Raw genomic sequence first — 21,720 nt, 5'->3', positions numbered from 1 at the left:
TGACAGGAAACACTTCAAGCTGCAGATTGTTTTCCAAGATATCTCTCAAACTATTTTAAATATTTACTAGATAACAGTTTGACAAAGATATATGAAGTTAAGTCAGAATCAAGCAGAGGGTCTGCATGTCTATCTGTCTGTGTGTGCATTTGTGTGTTTGTGTGTGTGGGTTTGTGTGTGAGGGTTTGTATGTAAGTTGGATGTGCTGGACAGATTTTAACGTCTTAAAGCAAATTTGGAATCCAAACAGATGTCCTGGAAAATGTGTCACCCCTGTTTGTACAGCACCCTACATACACTCAAATATATCCAAAAGGGGGTTGTTTGAGCTGAATTTATTTCTGTTTTAAGTTTTATTATGAATAGAAATGGGTGCTGATGAATGGTCTGTGAGACCAGAAAAGACCACAAGGCTGAACTGCTCTTTCTATCAATTGTTTTAGGGATTTCTGACATGCATTTTCTGACACAGACCAGTAGATGGGAGCACTGATCTATACAGACGATTGCATTTTTTATTTTTACTCCATAGGCCTACCGATGAGGCTAACACATTGTTACAAATATTACATTTCTGTTATATATATCCAGTTTAATTCAATATTGATATAACATACATTATATTTGTTCTCATCTGAGATACAATAATGTTTGTGTTTGTTAGTCAATATTTGTCTAGTTGTACTATTGTTGTGTTATATGTTGTTGTGTTATATGTTGTCCCTCGTCGCACCAACAGGAGCAGCGCTCCAAATGTTGTTGTATGCGAATACAATGACAATAAAGGCTTTTGATGGGGGAACACATGTAGAATAATCTGACACTACTAAAAAATGATCGTTTATTTCAAAACTTTAGTTTTTAGTGTTTTTTAACCTCGCAGAGTCAGCTAGAAAGACAAAAAAAAATGAATTAAAGTCAAATTTAAAATAAAAATAAAAATAGAATCACCGCACATTTTTGCCGCGGAATGTTTCTCACAGAGGAACAAGAGTTGCCCCCAGACACTTTATGAACGTTTGTAGGGCTATGGACAGCTTGAACAGACGTAGTTGATATTCGTAGACTGTGCCCTCGAAAGCAACTCTGAGGAAAAGCCTGTGAGCTGGATGAATAGCAATGCAATGTCCGTGAGATCGATCTAGGTGAACCAAACCCTGGACCGACGTAGTCTTAACATTCTAAATGAGAAAACTCTCAAATGCTTCATCAACACAGGCAGATGTTGAACACACGAAGCATTTGTGAAGCAAGGTGACCTGTTGGTAGCAAACTCCACAAGATGTTGGCACCCTCTTGTGGAGACAGAAGGTGCTGAACACTTCATGTAGGCTGATTTGGCCCGAATCTGAATAAACTTAAGGAACAAATGAGTACTTAGGCACTGAACAAAAGATGCGTTGCACGTCTTGGGTGGCACTGAGGTTGAGGCTGTGATGTCTCCCGAAAATGACAGCCCCTTCCATGTTGACGCCATAGTTAGGAAGAATTTGGAGGCCAGATGGGGGAGGCCTGTGCCAGGCAGACTGACGAAGACCCTTGTCCAATGGCTGCTCCGGCGACACATTGGAAGATGCAGGTGGAGCGGCTCTCATAGGGGGTTAGAGAGACACGACAGGTCGCCAAGCACCCATTGGTGGTGTGAGCTTAGCATCACATCTGGGTAGGATGCTTCGTAGCGCCTCCGTCTGCTTCCTTTTGAAGTGAAATGATGCCTGAATAGTGTTGAGTGACTGTTCAAACAGGTCACCAAGAGAAACAGGTGAGTCTGGGTAGGTAACTCTGTCCCATGTCCATCGGCGTGAGCCACAGGTGTCGCTGAGCCAGCGGTGACAGCTATCCCTCTGCCCATGGAGAGCGATGCACAGCGCGACATGCAAAGAATGTAGTCTGAGGCCACCCGAATTTCATTTCATGGAGCAGGACAGTCATTGGGCACCCCGCCAACAGCATGCTGTCAAGCTTGGCCAAGCACATGGCCTGATAGGTCTGCAAGAGGGTAACCGACGACTAGTGATGGGAAGTTCGGATAATTTTACTGACTCGAATCTTTGAATGTCGTTCAGTAAAATGAACGAATCTTTTTTCGAGTCATTCGTTCATTTCAACGGGGGGGAGGGGGGGGGGGGGGGGGGGGTGTTGCTCAACATTTTATAGCCAAGTCCCTGGCCTAAATACTTCTACTGCAAACACGTATCATATTCTCATGTTAGTGCATGTAAACCAGCAGATACTAATTTAAAAGACATTCCTGCATTAAAAATAATATATCATGAATGTTTGGATGAAATGGATTGGATGGATTATCACACTAGCATTTAATTATCACGGCAAACAATTACGCTGCACTGAACTGTAATTAAAGTACAAAAAAGTTACAATAACAAAACCTGTAATTATTACTTGTGAACAAATATCATTCACGTCTTACTAAACCTAGTCACGCGAAAGTGAACGAGGTTAACAAATCCTTTCTGTTTCCTCTTCTGAGCCTATGCAGGTTACGTGAAAAATTATCCAAAGATCCGTATCCGAAGACCCAGTCAAAATGAACGAATCATTTCTGTTTTCTCGAGCTACCAGTGCTGAGCCTATGCAGGTCACGTGAAAAATGATCCAAAGACTTGTATCCGGCAGATGAACAAATCGTTCACCTCCCGACCGTGTCTTTGGATCAATGTTTCGTTCTTCTGACAACCGAGTCTTTGGATCAATGATTCGTTCTTCTGACAAACCGAGTCTTTGAATCAATGATTCGTTCTTCTGCCAACTAAGTCTTTGGATCAATGATTCGTTCATCTACCGGATACGGGTCTTTGGATTCTTTTCCACGTGACCTGCATAGGCTCAGTACTGGTAGCTAAAGGAAACAGAAATGATTCGTTCATTTCCCGACTCGGGCCGTGTTCGTAATGTCTTAAAATGCCTCCTTCCTTCCTTCCTTCCCATTAAGAGAGCAGGGACTGTTCGAAATGTCTTAAACCTTCTCTTCCGCTTTAATAAGATACCTTGAAATACGTCACATAACGGTCATTTTTCAAGAGAGCATATGAGCTGCCTTGATGTCTCGATGGCAGCAGCTATTACCCATAACTCTCTGCGCCATTCCCAAACCAGAGACAAATAAAAAAAAAAGATGGTGGATGAAATCGTCGAAGTTCCCAGTATTCACCGATGTACGTTTCTTTGCTTTTTTTGGTCATTTTTTTTTAAGTTACCGAGAAATAAACAGTGTACTATGTACTTATGTCATGATTGATTAACAAAAATAGTCTGATTTCGTTAGCGATGTATCCGTTAGCCAGGTCGCTAACAGTAGCTGCTAGCTAGCAAATAAGCACACACAGCGTGATGACCCAGTGTCATGTTGCCGTACATGCTATCTTAATAGACTGTTCGAAATCAACGGTTTTTGAGATACCTTCCCCCGAAAGGACCTGTCTCGTCAGACACCTGTCCAACAAGAGATCAAGGATTAAGACAGCTACCATATCTAAGAATCCGAACACGGCCTCGGTCTTTGTACGAGTCTTTTGGATCCTTTTTCACGTGACCTGCATTCAACGAATCATTTCTGTTTCCTTGGCTGAGCCTATGCAAGTCCCGATGCGCGGCCACGAGAAAATGAACAAATCTTTTTTTGAGAGGACTCGTTACTCTCGAGTCCTTGTAAGGATTCGTTCAAAATGAACGACACATCACTACCGACGACATAGGTTGTGAGAGGGGGCCAGGTAAGAGGTGAGGGACAGCTCCTTTGGAGGAGGGTAAAAGAGCCCCAACTTCTCAGCTCCATTGTGGTCCAGGAACTGCACTGAATCGGGCACAGATGCATGGTTAGACAACGACTTATTACAGGGTAATGTTAGCTCCATCACGAAATCCCGAAACAATGGCAGACATTTTTTCACCATTGTAGGAGTCTGGGGTAGGAAGAATCATGCAAACCTGGTGGGTCTCTGGGCTGGAGGCGGGGAGGGCCACTCCACGTTTAGCGTCTGAGCAGCATGACGGTAGAGAGCGAAGAAGAAATCATCGCCACTTGTTTTTGTTATTCCACCATTAGCAGTGACAGGACTCTTAAAACACATTGCTCCTAAATACTACTCACCTTCCTCCACTCTGTCTCACTTACATACATTTCTGTCCTATAATATTTCAATGAATGTGTGTTTAATAGAACCCTAGACCAGCGGTTCTCAAACTGGGGTCCGCGGACCCCTTGGGGTCCGCGATGCCTTGCCTGGGGGTCCGCGAAAAAGTCTGGCTTCCAAAGGTTTTTTTTTTTTATTATTATTTTTTATTGCAATACAGTATACAAAACATGTAGACTAATGTTACACGCTGTACCGATACTAGACAAGTTTTGAAAGGTATAAGTATAGTTACTTCATTAAAATAGCACGCAATCAGAGCGCACTCACTGTTCCGCTCCCTGTCAGGCTGCCTGCACGCATTGACTGCAAGGGCGGGGCTGCCCAACTCTCACCCATGCAACAGACAGCCTTCACTCATCTCAGGGGAGACATGGCCTCATGTGCAGGAGCTCTGGCCGACCGTCCTCGGCTTGTTTTAAAAAAATAAGTGAGATCTGGAATTACTTCGGATACGAAGCAGACTGTGAAGGAAAGCCCATCGACACACAGAGACCCGTCTGTAAAACATGCTTAAAAGCCACTCAGGCAAAGGGAGGTAACACGTAAAATATGGCTAAGGACCTCTCAGACAGACACCCCGAACTTTTCAGAGAGTTCAAAGAACGACAGGTTAGCAAATGTGATTAAAAACATGAACACCCACAAGGTCACCCATATACAGCCTAACACGAGTAGCCTTAGCCTAGTTTAGCGACAAGCGATTTTCCCCATCACATAATTTTGACTATGCATAGTACAATGATCATAATGCAGTGTGGTTAACGTAACTAAACCGCACTTTTCACGCTAGTAATGTTAACTGCCATAATCTGCAAGTGATGCATTTAATCTTCCATCAGTACAGGTCGTGTTTATCGTTGCAGAAGGCCCTTTTTTAAAGATAGGTTAGCCCTATTGCATGTAGCTATTCTCGTTTAAGACGTTGATCTAGCTTTCAATTTGGCTGCAAGAACGTAGCCCAGTTCATTGTCAAAATTAACCTCTAGAAAGAAAACGCTATACGTGTATAATCAATGCAGTGATGTCACCATGTTGTTTCCATTAGTATGTTGCTGGAGGATAATACTATAAATGCCATTTGTTAAGTGTTCGTGACAACGCTAATACAGACAAGTGCTCATCACATCACCCATAAAACAACTGCAGATTTCTGGTTTCCAAAGGTTGCCATCGTTCAGTGACAACAAGACCGGGTAAATAAACTGCACTGGACAAACTATGCGCTGAGAGACAGGAACACCCTTCTCATTGATGACACACACACACACACACACGGAGTTTCAGTCTGGGATACCAGTTTTGGATAACATTAGGGGGATATTTCATGTTTGTTAATGTCTTTGTTAAAAATAAATCTTCAGAATCATCTCCGTTGGAAAACCCTACAATCTGAGTTGTATTGGAAAACCCTACAATCTGCTTTGATAAAAGAAATGTATTTCATCAATATTTGGTTTTTATGTAAGGTAAACATTATTTAGCTTCTCAGCACATCTTCCAAAAAATAATTTACAAATCTATCCTACAGACTGTCAAGTAATGCCGAATGTAATACAATGATTATTTAAAACTCTTGTAATATTAGTACTATATGATTTTAGAGTAAAAGAGTCCAAAAGCATAAAACATTACAAATAGCTATAAGCCTATATGGTTTAATTTGGGATGTGATTATGAGGGGGTCCTCAGAAAATTTTCTACCCTTTGAGGGGTCCCTGGCCCCAAAAAGTTTGAGAACCCCTGCCCTAGACGACATGTTTTTGGTGGTTTTGTGGAATTCAAGCTGAACGCTGCCATTCAGTAAGTTAGTCTTTCTGTGCCTACTGTGACGTCATGTGCATCCCCTCTGTAAAGGTGTCTTCATCCAGACACGCAAGCGTGTGATATCCCATACTTTCTGTGTTGTACTGAATTAATCGACTGAAAGGGAATTGACAAGTCCTAACACCTACCAGAGTCAACAATGGAAGTTAGAATAACACCAACAGGGTAAAAAATAATAGTGTGAAACGACATCAACAATAAGGAGTGTAATTGTCAACACTGGTGTTCTTGTGTAGCCCTGTAAAATGACCTCTACATATTCAACACTTCAGAGTAGTTTATCCAATGGGACCATATATGCTCAAAATAGTGTTAGAATCAACTCTTAGAAAGTTAACTGGACACTATTGATTTTGCAGTGTACTTTCAGTTTGCCTGTGGACAATTAGACACAGTGGAACATTAAAGTGTGAGCCAGAAACCCTCTCCTGAGACACCTAACTACTCAATTTACGTTTGGATTATTGTTTTTTTTTTTTCTCTCTCTGAACTTTGAATAGAAACCAGCTGTAACATCTGGTACCTAATGTGTCACTGTGTTTCTGTGAATTCTTTTCTGTACACAGCCAGTTTTATTGGCCATGTTGAACGAGGGCTGACCCATGCTTAGTGCCTCCTCATTACCAGATCTCCGGTCCTGAGCACTCTTGCTGGAAGGAAGGAGACAGTTTTTAATCTAACCATTAACAAGGGTCCCACAGTTCAGCCTGAGCCCTTACTTCCAGCTTGTATGAGCTAACCCAGTATCTGTAGTCAGCACATATTTCCACACAGATCTAAAAATGAAGGGAACTGTGTTGAATGATCCATTGCCTCAGATCAAGAGCCATGTTCATGGGAGAAAATCGTCATGGTAACCCGTTCATTTCATGGCTTGTTTTGAGACAGACTTGCGGTAGCTCAGAGACTGTGCATCCACTCTTGTATGCGTTCCCTGCAGCTTATGCAATGCATGTAAAGCTGAACGCAAGAACTCCTTCAGATCTTTAGCAACTCCACGGTCATGTCATATGACATGACTAGGCACATATATAATGTAAACACTGAACAGAACAGTGAAGTCATACAGATAACATATAATCCTATTCTCATGTGTATAGATTCATGCCAAATAATAGTTAAGCCACCTTAATACAGTTCTATTCTATTGTGAGGGTCAGGAATGAAAGATTTTTTTTTACTGTGTCCACTGAGAGCCTCAAGATTCATTAATCTCAAGAATCATTATTATTATTATTATTACGATAAATAATAATCAACAATGCACTCAGGTTCCTGTGCTTTAAATAACTCAATTTGCTGAAATATAACTTCTGTATGTTCCTAAATACATTAGTCGTTTACGTGTTAACAAACAAACAAACAAAAAAAAGCCGAACAATGGAATATGTATGTGGGCTTTCCTTAGTATCCTGTTTTCATGCAGAAATATAAAACATAGCTTCCCACTCATCACATTTTCCAAATTCACTCACAACAACAAAACCGTCTTGTCCTGATTTTTGAAAGCAGCACCCATGGAAAGCAGCATCTGTGGAGGTCCATCCCAGGAGACACCATTATTGAAAGGATGCTGCTTTAAAGTGCTTTCCTCACAGCACCAGAACAAAAGCACAGCGGCCGGGAAACCTTAGCTGGAGGCTGATTCATAGACTCTGTCACTTTTACAACGCATAGTTGGCCTCACTCAACTACCTCGAGGACACGCAAAAAACCATAAAGGAAAACATAAAGGGAAAAAATAAAACATAAAGAATGTGTATATGTTATTTTCATAACAATTTGGACTCAGGGGGGTTGTTTAATTGAAATACTTAAATTTGGTTCTGATGTCTTAAAATAAAATATTTTCTTTGGTGAATGTGGCAACATAAAAAAATACAAAAAAAACTTCAAAATTATCAGGATGTTCAAGTAACTTGATTGATCCGTTTTGGCTCAGTGCATATTGAAGTTTGAGGTTACTGCATACCTTCAAATTAAATTACACAAACGCAAAATGCTAAGGTTCAAATAAATACATTTTCTTCAAGTCTGATGGAAGACTGGTTCTTTTACACTGACATTTTTTTGGTCAAATTGGCTAAACCATATTACATTCAATTACACAAACTAGTCTTGTTTCTTGTCTCAATTACACAAACTAGTTTTGGAATATGATGATATTACGTTGAGCTAACTATTTCCAGCGCTGCATTCAACATATCCAATTGAATCACGTAAGATAAGTGAAAGGAATAAAGTAAGTATTAGACTGGTTCCCATCAGCTATTGCAGAAAGTTTGAAATACATAAGTTTAGTAACTAGTATGTGTTTGTGTGTATGTGTTAATGTTAATGTGTTAAATGTTAGTTTTACTTAGATAGCAAAACAATTTGGCACATTGGTTGTACCATTGTGCGCAAGTATTGACACAGCTCATGATTTCAGTGGTCCATTATCCATTACAAAAGTGGGAGTCTAGGAATGTAGACAGAGACCAATATGAGCATATATTTGAAAGTAAACCCTTTAGAAAATATATTGTATCATTATTTTAGAAATTACAATAGTATTAATTGATTAAGAAGTCCCTATTTTACACAAACAAATGTTGAAAACCTGAATAGATATGCTGTGTTGAACACAATTTGTTCATGTAGAATCAATGTACATGTTTCAATCAAGTAAATCCAATGCATTTTTTTAGTGACACAATCAGATGTCATATTAATTAATTTAACAAGACCGATAAGACAGACAACAATGTCCTAGTTCATTTGACTATACTTACTAAACACAAACATTTGGATTCAATGCAGAGCAAATGAATTGTAAAATATTACATTTCATCAACAAATGTATGTTGTGTTGTGAACATAATCAAGACAGACTAGTTTAACTTTATTCAATTAGATGGAAATATGTTGCATGATTAAATTGCGTGTACTTTTATGGACCTTATATCTATATAAACCTATATATCTATCCATATATATTTACATATCTATATAGCTTTCTTTCTTGTAAATGCCATTACACCTTCATATGTGGTATGCAACCACATCAGGTGAATGATAAATTACAATTAGTTAAATGGCAAACAGTAACTAGCCATTTTTTAATGCCACAGCATTTAGAACCTATTATAATAACCATCACAGAATAATTAAATAACATTGTCCAAAAACTACTTCAGTTAGGATCATGCAAAACAGTCATCTGCTTAAATTCATTATTTAGGTTGTCTGTGCGACCTTAGTGCCTTAGTGTATATAAAACATCGGTGCCATGTGATAGGTTAATTGATGGTTAAACTTACCCTAAACCAACCAAATCCCATAAGTTTATCACATGACAAGATATTCCATTCACAATCTTCACAACTTCTATTTTCATCTGGGACATAGTATCTTACATATGGATCCTAATAAATGGTGCTTTTTTGATTAAAAAAATATTGCAATGACAATGATAATAAATAAAAATATAATAATGAATCTAGTTTTGTGCAGGGGGGTGTAAAGTCTCTGTTATCATGTGCAATGCTTTTTTAAATAAAAAAAGCCTTTTTATTCTCTACTGTCAGTCCATCAGAGGTCCACATAATCCATCACTCCAACTGGATCCAAGCAGCCAGTCCACTTGTGTGTACTGTAGAACCACTAAGTCTGTGTTGAAACACATAAGTTTCTGTTGTGCTCAGCAGCCTGGGTAACCCATGCGGCAGTAGCAGACGGTTTTGAAGATGCGACAGTGACATTGGGCGCAGTACTCGCAGCACACAGCGTTGGGCGTCTTGCAGCTCCCCCACAAGGGCACGCAGTTAGCTGGTGGAGTGGGCCGTTTGCTCTTCGTGCTATACTTGTTCTGTAAGGTTACATTTTATACAGGCTGTTGATATAATCAAACTGTCAATAAGTGCACATTTCAGTGCTTAAAAACACATGCATATGAAATCTGGATGTCAATCACCTGATGTTCTTTTTCCTCAATTTCAGCTGTTGGAAGAAACTTTATACGTATACCAATATTTGTACAATTCTGTACAAATCTGTAGATCTTCCTAACATTTCAGCTAAAACACATGAGTTTGTAAGTAGAGTGTATTGGAAATTACCTTCTTTGGCCTCTTCTCTGTTTTTGTCTTGTTTTTCTTAGCATTTTTTGGTAATTCTATAAAAGATAGACACATTTTCAGAAGGCAATATCCCCAATGCATGGACTAGCACCGAACAAACAGCAGCACTTGGCTCGCTTGCAGCAGGAGCACGCATAATACGAAGAGTATGAGCGCTGACCTGAAAGGTCGCTCTGAGCCCACTAATAACAAAAACTCCTCTCAGTGCATACTTCCTGTGTGTACGCACGGCAAAGCCAGAGCATCAGATTCTGTTACTTCCACGAAAGAATTATAATGGATCAGTGCTACTTTTCCCTCAACCACACCACAATATATATTTATATATATAAATATTTTGCAACAAATTAAGTATCTCTATGAAAATAATAAAATGTGGAGCTGCAGCTGGAATTTAAGTGGACATTAGCCAGGATTACCGACAATGAGGACTGGGGGAGTCTGGGAGTGTGTCTGCCCCTGCAGCATGTCCGTAGGAGACTCATTGGTGTTTCTGACCCGCTCCTCGAGCAGCATGTGTGCGTACACCACCACATAGCCTGTCGAGCTCAGAACTAGGCAGCACAGCAGGAATCTGGAGTCCATTTTAACCAAATCTGTGGGACAGATGGAGAATTATCGCAATGATTACTATATGCAAAATATAAATGTCACAGATGCTTCACTTTGAAATTGTTCATATCCAAAAATACAAGACATAGCTAAGGGCAGATTTAAAAAGAGGTAAGTGGTGGGAATGGTACCTGGTGATTTTGTGGGGTACTTTTTGAGATGCACACTTTGCTTACTTTTTGGTCCACACAACTTAACATTTTCATGTATAATTTTAATGTGAATTTTGACAAAAGCAGATGCTTGCTTTAACTAAATAGATATTTTGAAAACAAGATCTGAAATCAAAGTAGACAATTTCAAATGATTGAAAAAAGTAACGCCAAAAAACTAACTTGCGTTATAATTTAATCCATACATTTTTGTGTTCATGTAGTTTTATCAGTTATGAAACGGTTTTCTTTAACATTTGTATAATGTTTGGAAATATGTATATTGTGGAATGTGGAACTGTTTTTTTGAATGCATGATAAACATGTTTTATAAAAACAAACTTAAATACACTTGTTGATGAGCAATCACAGCAGCAGTTTTATGATGTAAAAAATTCTTGTAAAATTATCCATACTAAATATGTAATTATTGAGAGAGATAACGTTGTTGAAATAGTGCTGTTTCATATACTTTTTTTTAGATATTTCAAGATAGTTAACAAAAAACAACACAAAAATAAGACCAGAACCAGAATAAGACCAGAACAAAAAGCAACTATTTTAAAACATTTTCGTAAAACTGAAAACACAGAATTCAGGCTTTGGAGAAAATTAGAAACATGTCGAGGAAAATACTATGGAAAACAGAGCAGACAGATTTCACATATATTTGAAACACACTCATTAATCAGGTAGACATCAACTTTAAAATGCAAATGTAAATCCAGTTACTTTGTAGGAATTTATATTTTGCCATTATAACTAGCAGCAATTAATCATGCATGTATGTAATTAGACATGAATAAAGATTGAACTGAGCACAAACTGAAAAGCGAGTGGAAACTTTTTTCACAGGTACCTGTTGCACAGATGTCGAGCCAGTTCCTCAACTGCCCTTTCCTCAGTGTTATAATCAGATGCTCCCGCCACTGAAGAGAGACAGAAATGTCAAAGAGATATTATAACTCAGCGATTCGTGAGACAAGAATCAACTTCATCAGAATGGGCGGAGGAAAAAAAAGAAGGTCGGGTTTTTTCGGGAAGAATCGTTTTTCATCTATCTTCAGACTCACACACATCATTCGCATTTCTTACAGCCTGAAAAAGGGTCTATTAAAGGGTCTATTCTTTGATAACAGAATATTGTTATTCTGTATTGTATTCTTTATAACAGAACTTGTAAAAGGCAGTTCCTTGGCTCATGTGCTTCTGTGCATCTACACTGAGCCACGTATCAGTGATATTTAAAAAGGATGTTTTAAGGAGTCTCAACATCATCATTATTATTATGGTACGTTTCATGAATACCCGACCACATCCATATCTGTCATTAATACCTATGTCCTCAAAATAAGAGCACTCAGAATATGTTATGTAACCATGTGATGTGCTCAGTATAATACTAATACTTATTATTATTATTATTATGATTATTGTAATTACTCTAGGGATTTTGTATATAATATTTCACTCTGTGATTGTGTGTCCTGGGTTTTTGGGAAGACCTGGTACCCGCTGGCTGTTGTCATTTACCCATGACGCATACACAGAATCACCTATTCAGGCACTTATTCATCACTTAATGACACTGTTTTATGGGTTGATACTGCCTATTGTTTATGGAAAACATAAGTAAGTTGGGCGGTCATTGTGTGAATCTTACTTGCTAGATAAGGAGGGCACCAGTCAGTACTTCACTAGTGCCCTAACACTGGGAAAATCTAGATAAGGAGGGCACCAGATAGTACTTCACTAGTGCCCTAACACGGGGAAGATCTTGAATGCTCCTGCTTCTGTGGAATGGGATATGCCTTTAAAAAGACACATGGATGAGATTAGACAGAGGGGGGAGTCATGAGAGATGTGAAGCTGTCCTAAGTTAGCGAGTGTTGGTGTGGCACACGGCCTATCTCCACCACAGGATAAACGCAAAGAGCAAAGCTTTGATGTGAGCACACCCCACACTTGCGGGGGGAGTGTGTGTGTGTGTGTGTGTGTGGGGGGGGGGGGGGCAACAGGGGCCAAGACAAATTGCTTCATGCTGTGAAGGAAAAAATATATATGTGAAAACCTGAATGACTGAAGATCCTTGCCCTTGTTTTTGTGATCTCACTTGCTTCTGTTCAGCAACTAGTAAAATTTGGAATGTGTGTGTGTGCGCACATGTGTGTGTGTGTGTTTGTCTGTGAATGTACGTTTTGATCACAACTCAATGATAATAATAATCTCAAATCTCTTTAATTTGCAATCTCAGGGGGAGAGGCATTACATAAAGTGAGACCACAGCTTTGCTAATATTGATTTTATGGTCCATAAAATGAAATAAAAAAAATTCATAACATCAGTATTACATTTGCCAGCACTGTTGGCACCGACACCAAACGTGTGTGAAACAAGTTCCTAGACCTGTCAGTGTGGTAAGAAGTACCCCTGCTGGGGCTGAGGAGACCTTCCTATGGTCTGGGGCCTGTTCTAGCATAACAGCACAGCTGCAGAGAACAGTGCAAAGAATTTATGTGAAAATTCTATGACCTCACAGGCTGCTGACAGATGGGAGTCAGCCCAACACAGCAAGCTCTAGCCCTCCTGTTGTGACAAAGGATGTCCAGTAGCACATTTGTAGCCAACAAGTAGCTTTCTCTCTTCTCTCCTCGTGTCTACACTGTACGTATCAATCTCAGGGCTCTGGTCATAATCACAAAAATCACGAGGTAAAACTACCGAAGTCAGACACAGGACAAAAAGCTTTATAAGACTTTACTTAAACCCAATATCCACAACGCATTATAAACACATTCATAAAAGATTACAAGGTCTCATAATGATTGACATAAGTGTATATAACAATTTATATATAGTAATGAGTGCACTCCTAAAGCATATTGTGTAAGCCCTTACAGATTTTTGATGATGGCACTGATGGATGTATATTAAACCCCTTGATAATGGCACTGGTGACATCCTTGCCTTATGTCAAATGCTGTTTATTCAGCAAATGTTCCTTATGGAACCATATTTGACTCCATACAAGCTTTCATAATAATAGTTGTGTGTGGCTTATACTACTGCATTATAAGTCTTAATTAGCACTGTCATGTATATTTTTATAAATATGTCAGTCACAATGATGCATTATGAATATATTATAAACATTTAGAAGTATGTTTATAATGCTTTATGGATACTGGGCTACCAAATGATTTTCTGTTATACAGACGCATTTCATCTCTTTAGATTTACTTTAAGGAAGCCAGGGCTTGGTTAAGATTTCTGTCCAACTCAGATTTGCTTGAACTACTTTATCATGAACTTCTTTTAGCATGATCAGCTCATTGACGTGTGCAGTAAAGATGCAGACAAGTGTGTGGAGGCATGTGGAGGGAAACAGTCAGATTACTGATCACAATCAACATTTAAACTAAACAGCAGTTACAGCAGGGTGTATATCTTTATTTTTTCTGCATCCAGTTTAGATTATCTGATGTTATCTTGAAGACCTCAGCACTCAAGATAATCAGTTGATCTTTCAAGAAAAAATTTAGCTGGAAGCAAATCACACTGTTATTAGAGTTAAATAGAGCTGACGACCACACACACACACACCACACACCAGTAGCGTTACAAAGCATACTTTCTCTATCTTGTGAAAACACTGAAATATAATTCATAATGTTGGCAGATTTTCCCTTTCATCTGTTTTGTATCAACATTCAGCCTCTGTTTTCCATTTACATTCAACTTGTGTCACACAGTAGAGGCATGCAAAAGAGTGTGGTATGGACAGGACATAGAAATAACTTGTGGAATTCCCGCAATATATATGATGAAATAAAAATAGATTTTCTGTTCTTAAAATACAGAATGTTATTCATGTTTGGGCAAGAGCAGCAAGAAATAAACCATGTTTTATTAAACAGGTGCAAGTGTAACCTTCATTGTGTAGACAAGCACAGTCCTACACTGGACCTAAACTCAGCCATGGGAGGTGGGTGTGCTAGCAAGGAAGCTGTAGCCCATGAGCACTAGCGTCTGTCGCTAGCACGTCTCTTAAGGTGTCAGGGAGCGAGGTCTACTCACTGCATAGCACTGTACCCGCTGGTTACACAAGGTTAGTGTTTTTTAGTCTTGGCACATTTTCAGATCCATCCCATATAAACGTCCACATGCGGCATTTTGCGGGCGGAAGCGGGACCAAACGTGAAAGGTGTGGGCTGGAACGAGGTAAAATATGATATAGTTTTACAAGAGCAGGACAGGATCCTATGGGAGCGGAACTGATAAATCCATCCTGGGCAGGGATCTACAAAGTTACTTAAGTTATGGAGATTTGCATGGTTCAGCCAAGAGGATAATCATTATTGGGGGCCAAGTAGTGAAGCTGCGTAGACCTGATTGTGGTTCTACATTTTCTCATACTTTCTTTTGCAATTGGAGTCTATGCAGCCCCTAGAACCCTATGGTAAAAAGTTTAATGAAAAATCATCTGCAACTGTTTGATATGTTAGGTTGTACAACTTAATCCGGCGCTGCGCAGCACTGACTTTCGCCGGTGCGGTGGAACATCATCTTGTGACATTAAAACGTAGGTGAAGCAAGGCATCTGCTGTTTTTGAAGTCAGGTGCTGCAGTTTCTCTCCATCCGCTGCATGAGCTAGAACATGTCTTCATGACATCAGAACATCACCCTCATTCGCAGGAATCTCCCATGACAAACATGACGTGTGTTTCTTTATGCTAGCATGAGTGAATCGTTTTTAAATGTAAGAAATACGTGGATCTGTATGTTATTTCTGCTACAATGGCACTGCAAACCTTTTGTTACATATTGCATATGCTACAGTGTAGGCCGATGATAAACACTGACTCTACGTGACCTGCAGTGCTGACCAACAATGATTTATTAAAGGAATACTGTAATTAATTGTGTCAGTCATCATGTGATGGAGATCATTTCCAAGCACTGTTAATGACTTAAGAATATATGAATCAAGTGCCTTGTATTAATAATTACTTTGTATGAATCATGTGCTTATGTAAGCAGGGACATGGCTTTTCTGTGATCCTGTGTATATGTGTAACTTTGATTATTAAATATTGGCTCCACTTAGTCTGCATATGTGTAAGATTTACATGCGTAAGTGAAGGAACCTCTGGTCTATGTTTGGGTGAGCTCAGTGGTGATAGGGAGGGTCGAACTGTGCCTGTTCAACCCTGCGTAGAACTGACATCCTTGTATCTCAGCAGTTGGGATGACGCAAAGAGACTTTTAGTTGAGCGTGGCTATTCCTGCTGACGTTAGAATGATGTATGGCGTCGGTGTTAGATACAGAGCAGATAAATTAGATAAATCCTAAGTATATAACCCCTGTGCAATGTTAGTGAAATTGCTTCACTTTCATCCTTGTGCTGTGAGTGAGCCTGATTGCAACTGTTATTGAATAAATATACTGATCTACAACTCCAGAGTCCTGAGATAACTTAAGAGTGAATTTTCACCTATCATAATTGGGGGCTCGTCCGGGATAATTTTAATTAATTAATTCAATTTTGTATTTGTTTTTAATGAAAAGTAAAGGGGATTTCAACTGTAAACAACAATAAAGAACAGGATTCCGCAGGATCTCCCATGCGTCACATCAGTTGCAAACTACAAAGGAAAGGAGAAACTGTCCAACTGCCGACTAATCCAACTCCTCCCAGAATGACACCAGCAGTTCATGATGACCACCAAGTTAGTTGAAGCCAGGCAAAGTCAGAAATGCGTTGATTAACATGAACATTGGTATATTGACTCCTTTCTGAGGTTGTAAGCAAAAATCTTCTTTTCCTGTTACTTTTTGATGTGTTGGCCCTTTTAAAGTGTTTGTTATGTCTGGTGATACCTTCATGACATTTTCATGTCCCATTCTTGTGATCTCCTATCATGTCCATCAAATTTCTGTGGACGCCACGTTGGATTAAATCATAAACCTTTAAAAATGTTAAGCGGCCACAAACCTTGTCAAATCATCACCAAATGTACCACAGATTATCATCAGACAAAGCCTCACGGAAATTATTTGACAGATTTTTTATTTTCAAAACCATTTGTCCAGGACAGCCTATCTTGATGCTGCTAAACAGGAGGTAAGCGCATATCTCGTTCAATCTTTGGTCAATTGACATGAAACTTGCTGTGAGTGCTAAGAGACAGGCCTTTGACACAATTACATCAATTTTGTATGGCACTTATGCCCTGCTGACTGCTTGGCCCCTTCATCGCTGCTTGCAGCCACATTTTAATTACAGTTATTGTCTGCAATAACTACATTCAGGTTTCAAGCCTTATTTTGTCCAAGGGAGTAAGTATGGTTTTAGTTTTCCATGTAGCTATCCAATGCATCACTAAGAAGCTGGTCTCCTCAAGGAATTCCTCTCATTTTTTGCTGGATTTGTTTGTGAGAGTAAATGTGCGGGGGTCATGACTGAAATATAAATGCCTCCACTCCCGGGAAGACAAATACCATAGTTACAAAAACTGACACAGAGGAAAAAGAAATGGTGCATATGTTTCCGTTTTAGGCAAATAGGTGAAGCCCATTATGTAGTTCTCTTTTCATGCCCATGCTCTCAATATGTTTTGAGTGTTCAGTCTCAAGCCCAATGCATTATCAAGTTACAGCCACACAAGCAATGAACTAATTTACAGATAGATCCTGAGAAAAAAAATCACAATCATCCCAAACATCACTTCCTGAGTGCAAAATCATTTTCCAGCACACCAACTTTTTTCATCTGTTATTGATGCAGCCACCATGTTGAAACCAAAGATATTGTTTTTGAAATACTATACTGACAAGAAATGAAGAACAGAGTGGAACATTAGAGTGGACAGTCTGTTTATGAGCAGTTGTAGCAGATACATGGTGGTGGTGTGCAGGGGGGGTTGAGCTTTTTTGACGGACAGCACACAAGCTTGAAGTGGACTTTAAGGTCAAGGTCAAGGTCAACACCATGCATGCTTAAATATGTGCATACTCTTTTCAAAGACTTGCAAGTGCTCTTGGTGCCTCCCAACATGTTTATTTGAGCTGAAAGTCAAGTTTGCTATGTCTACATGGTCCATGTCTTAATTATAATTGCGGCTATTCAGCATCCACTCAGTATAATTAACATTTTCATATCCATGTATTGATTTGATAAACACTCATATTGAAAATCACTTTTGCAGTCTTCTAGGGCAAACACATTTGTTGGGTTCTATGTTTTGGCCTTTCAACCTGTGCTGAGCATTCTGCTACTCTGGACAAGTGTGTAATCCAGATTATTGCACTTAGTTCCCAGAAATTCACAACATCGTTCAGCAAACCATCTCAGGAAGAGTTGACTGCTCCAGCTGCTCTGACCAGGACCAGGTTTGAAATAATATTTTTAGATAATAATTTCACAGCATGACAGATGAAACACAAAGAAAAGCCAATGTTCTCTCCACTGTCATGTAAAATCCAGGCTTGTGAATTTACAGTCGATCATAAAAAAATGCAGTGGATATAAATTGACATCTGATGTTGTATGGAGATGTTTAATGCCTTACCAATTACCTGTGTGTTGTTGGCTGTTAACATCTGTATGTGCCGTGGCTGAAGACTTTCAAAATAATTCTAGTCTTTGGATCATAGTTTAGGAAACCATGTGGGTCTCTCTACCCCCCTCCCCCTCTTTTTCTCTCTCTCTCTCTCTCTCTCGCTCTCTCTCTCTCTGTATGTTATCAAAACAAAATAGCTTTGGCATGCCTATTAGGTTAACCTTAGCCCATGCAGATTAGATATAAAGTCAGATGGGAGATGGGGCTAAATCACATATATACATATATATATATATATATATATATATATATATTGAAATCTATATAGATCTGAGAGTTATATGTGTCCATGCCCTAAGGATTGTACATACTGGCAAATTCAGAATAAATCAGGAAGGATTTGGTTGTACTTCCCAGATAATTATCCCAGATAATTGTCCCCTACCCCAGCCTGCTGGAATTAATGGTGTGGTCCAGCTTAACAAATCCTATGGTCTCCACACCAGAATACTTTACAGACAATAGTTTTGTAATGGTAGTATATGTGGACCTAAAATCTTAAGTTAATGTGCCAATTATCAGAGAGGAGTGAAATACATCTACCACACTTAATTTCAGTTCAAAGTGATCATGCTAAACATAGTCTTATGAGGAGATTTCCCCACCTATTCAGTAAGAGCTCTGCTCTTGAATTTAGTTGATGTTTAAAAATAAAATTGCTGCTGGATGTTATAACCTTGAGCAACTAAGCAAATGAACAATAAAAAAAGATGAAGCAATCTGAACTCCAAAAATGAAACTTAACTAGGTCTAGGCTGTAAGACTTCCCACCAAATTTGTATCAGCAAACCAGAATTGTACTTGTGTTAACCGATGGCACATTTCACCATTTCCCTGTGATAGAACAAATGCACACAATGGTGTGATTTTACAATGAATCAGTGATTCAATCAGGTGGTCTTACCTTGTTAATTGAAGAATGGAGATATGTTTGCAGTTATCAACCTTCATAAAAGAGTGACAAGAACCAGTGTCCAACCAGCAGCAGCCGCTGACCAACGATAGTATGTCCTCAGACAGGAGTTATGGGTTCCTTTGCATTATTTTACAAGTAATGAGCTTCTTCCTCTTCTGACCAGATAGCCCTGAGTCCATCTATGAAGATGAGAAGTAACTGAATGATATTAGACAGAGCAATGGTGCTGCTTGCCAGATAATCCTTCTTGATTTAATTTAGTGCAATTACGAAGCCAAAGTATTTTTGCCAAAAGAATAAAAACCCAATGTATTGAAAGAATTGGTGCCCCTCACTCAAGCCAATTGTTTTGATGTAGCCAGAGAAACTATAAAACCAATTCAAAACCACAGATTTGGACTTCTGCATAACCAATTTTAAGTGAAAAAACAACTCACCCAGCACATAAAAGAGAAAAACAGCAAGGTTACTTACACATCCATAGCTTGATGACTAACAGACCAAAGCAGATGCACCCTGACAAGACCTCAAGAGAAACGGAAATGGTGGATTCCAAGATTTACTTGAGGAGCCGGTTGTCTGCAGACCAAAAATCCCTCTGCAATTTTGAGCAGATTAATGGCTCCATGAGGTTAGGGGAAACAGCAATATTATTATGGGAACATAAGGAAAACATGAAATAGCACTGAGCCATAAAGAAATTCTTCGTTTATATGAGAGCCAACTGAATCTAGTTAATGAGATTCATCCTCACACCACAGCTCTTACCAGTTCTCAATGCAAGCATTTTCAATAACAGTGGACTGCCCTCCTTCCAAAAGGCTTCAAGTTCTAGCAATACTAGTCTTATATTAGTGTCTGGATGGAAGATTGTACTTTCAAACATGGTCAAGTGAACATGGGAACTGAGAAAAAACATCCAAAGAAATTCTGTATGCATATTCTTAAAAAGGCCAATCTTCAAGTATGATCTAAAGTACAGTTGCTTTATTTGTCATTTTGAGATAAAATTGGTGTGGCAAGCCTAACACAAACAAATCTGCATGGCCTGATATGCACCAACAGACTACATATTTAACCCAACTGGGTGCGACATTTGCATGCTCCTCAGATGCCGGATGAAATGATGAAATGCATCGTGATTCACTGAAATTCAGGTGGGGAAGACAACATTCATTTATTTATTTTCTCCTTTTTAGCCTCTTCACCACAGTAAGTTGACACCTTTTATGGTGGAAGAAATCATAATGTTCATTGGGTGTGTAATCATGGGTATTCTTCAACTGGTCTTGCTCACCGTGTCGTCATGGAAACAAACTGAGGTTGTAGTGCCAGGATACCTTTCTGACTACCAAAAACACATGATGGGTGTGGATTTGCTGTATCAGATGGTTGTATTTGATCAGTTCAAGCATCACTCAAAGAAATGGTGGAGGGCGGCTCTTCTTTCTGCTGGATGTTGAATGCTACCATGCATACATTGCTGAAAGGTGTGCTGGAGAAAAAGCATTCACAGCCAAGTGCAAGAGTCATCCATCCACATCTTCACTTTACAGTAGATGATGACTTGTGATACTTTGTTTTTTAAACTGCCACTTTTTTTTTTTTTTTAATGTTAATGATCATTAGGGCAAAGGCAATAATTTCATGTTAAGGCCAAATGTTTAGTGAATGTTCTATCAATTAAAAAAAATATATATATTTTACGAGGTTTGTGAGTAGGTGAATTCCCCCTTCTCACCGCGTCGCACTGGAGAGGCATTTGGGACTAATGTGGGCAGGTCTCCCCCACTACTATGGTTGGGTCTGGGTTCCCCCACATCAATGGTTGAGTCCAATTAGGGTCATTGGAACAATTTAGCCCAATGGGCTGTGATATTTAAAGGGTGCCTCATTCAATGAGGGGAGAGCATTGAGAAAGCATTGGAGAAGCTTGAGAGGCATGGTGAAAGAGAAGGCGCACTTTCCTGATGTGAGGGAAAGTGAAGCTAATGTTTAGCTGCGTGAACACAGTTTTGTGCCTAGAGAATTGTGTACCTAGAAAAAATGTGCCTAGTTAAAATTTGCCTAGATAGGGCCTAGTATGTGCCTAGAGTTTGCTGTATTTAGATGCGTGAATACGGAATGTGCCTAGTTGAAATGTGCCTAGATTGGGCCTATGTGCCTAAAGTTTGCCTGGTTTTGTGAGTACTCTGTGTGTCTTTGATTTAAGTTTTGTTTATTTTGTGTTCTCATGATTAGGGGTCAATGGAATAGATTCCCCTTGTAAATAAATAGATATATTTTTTATATGAAGCCACCATCTCCTGCACTG

At 39.2% G+C, this 21,720-nt stretch overlaps 1 protein-coding gene across 1 annotated transcript; it reads right to left on the bottom strand.

Moving 5' to 3' along the window:
* Positions 1–9,310: 9,310 nt before the first annotated feature.
* On the bottom strand, positions 9,311–10,761 carry asip1 (agouti signaling protein 1). Its single transcript, XM_012824806.2, has 3 exons — positions 10,522–10,761; positions 10,082–10,137; positions 9,311–9,831 (listed from the first exon to the last, which is right to left on the bottom strand). Exons 1-3 carry the CDS (start codon positions 10,685–10,687, stop codon positions 9,664–9,666), a joined length of 390 nt encoding a protein of 129 aa, XP_012680260.2. The 5' UTR covers positions 10,688–10,761; the 3' UTR covers positions 9,311–9,663.
* Positions 10,762–21,720: the final 10,959 nt, after the last annotated feature.

Source organism: Clupea harengus, chromosome 5 (genome assembly GCF_900700415.2).
Source record: "Clupea harengus chromosome 5, Ch_v2.0.2, whole genome shotgun sequence".
NCBI lineage: Eukaryota > Metazoa > Chordata > Actinopteri > Clupeiformes > Clupeidae > Clupea > Clupea harengus.
This window is presented reverse-complemented; position numbering and strand designations above follow the sequence as displayed.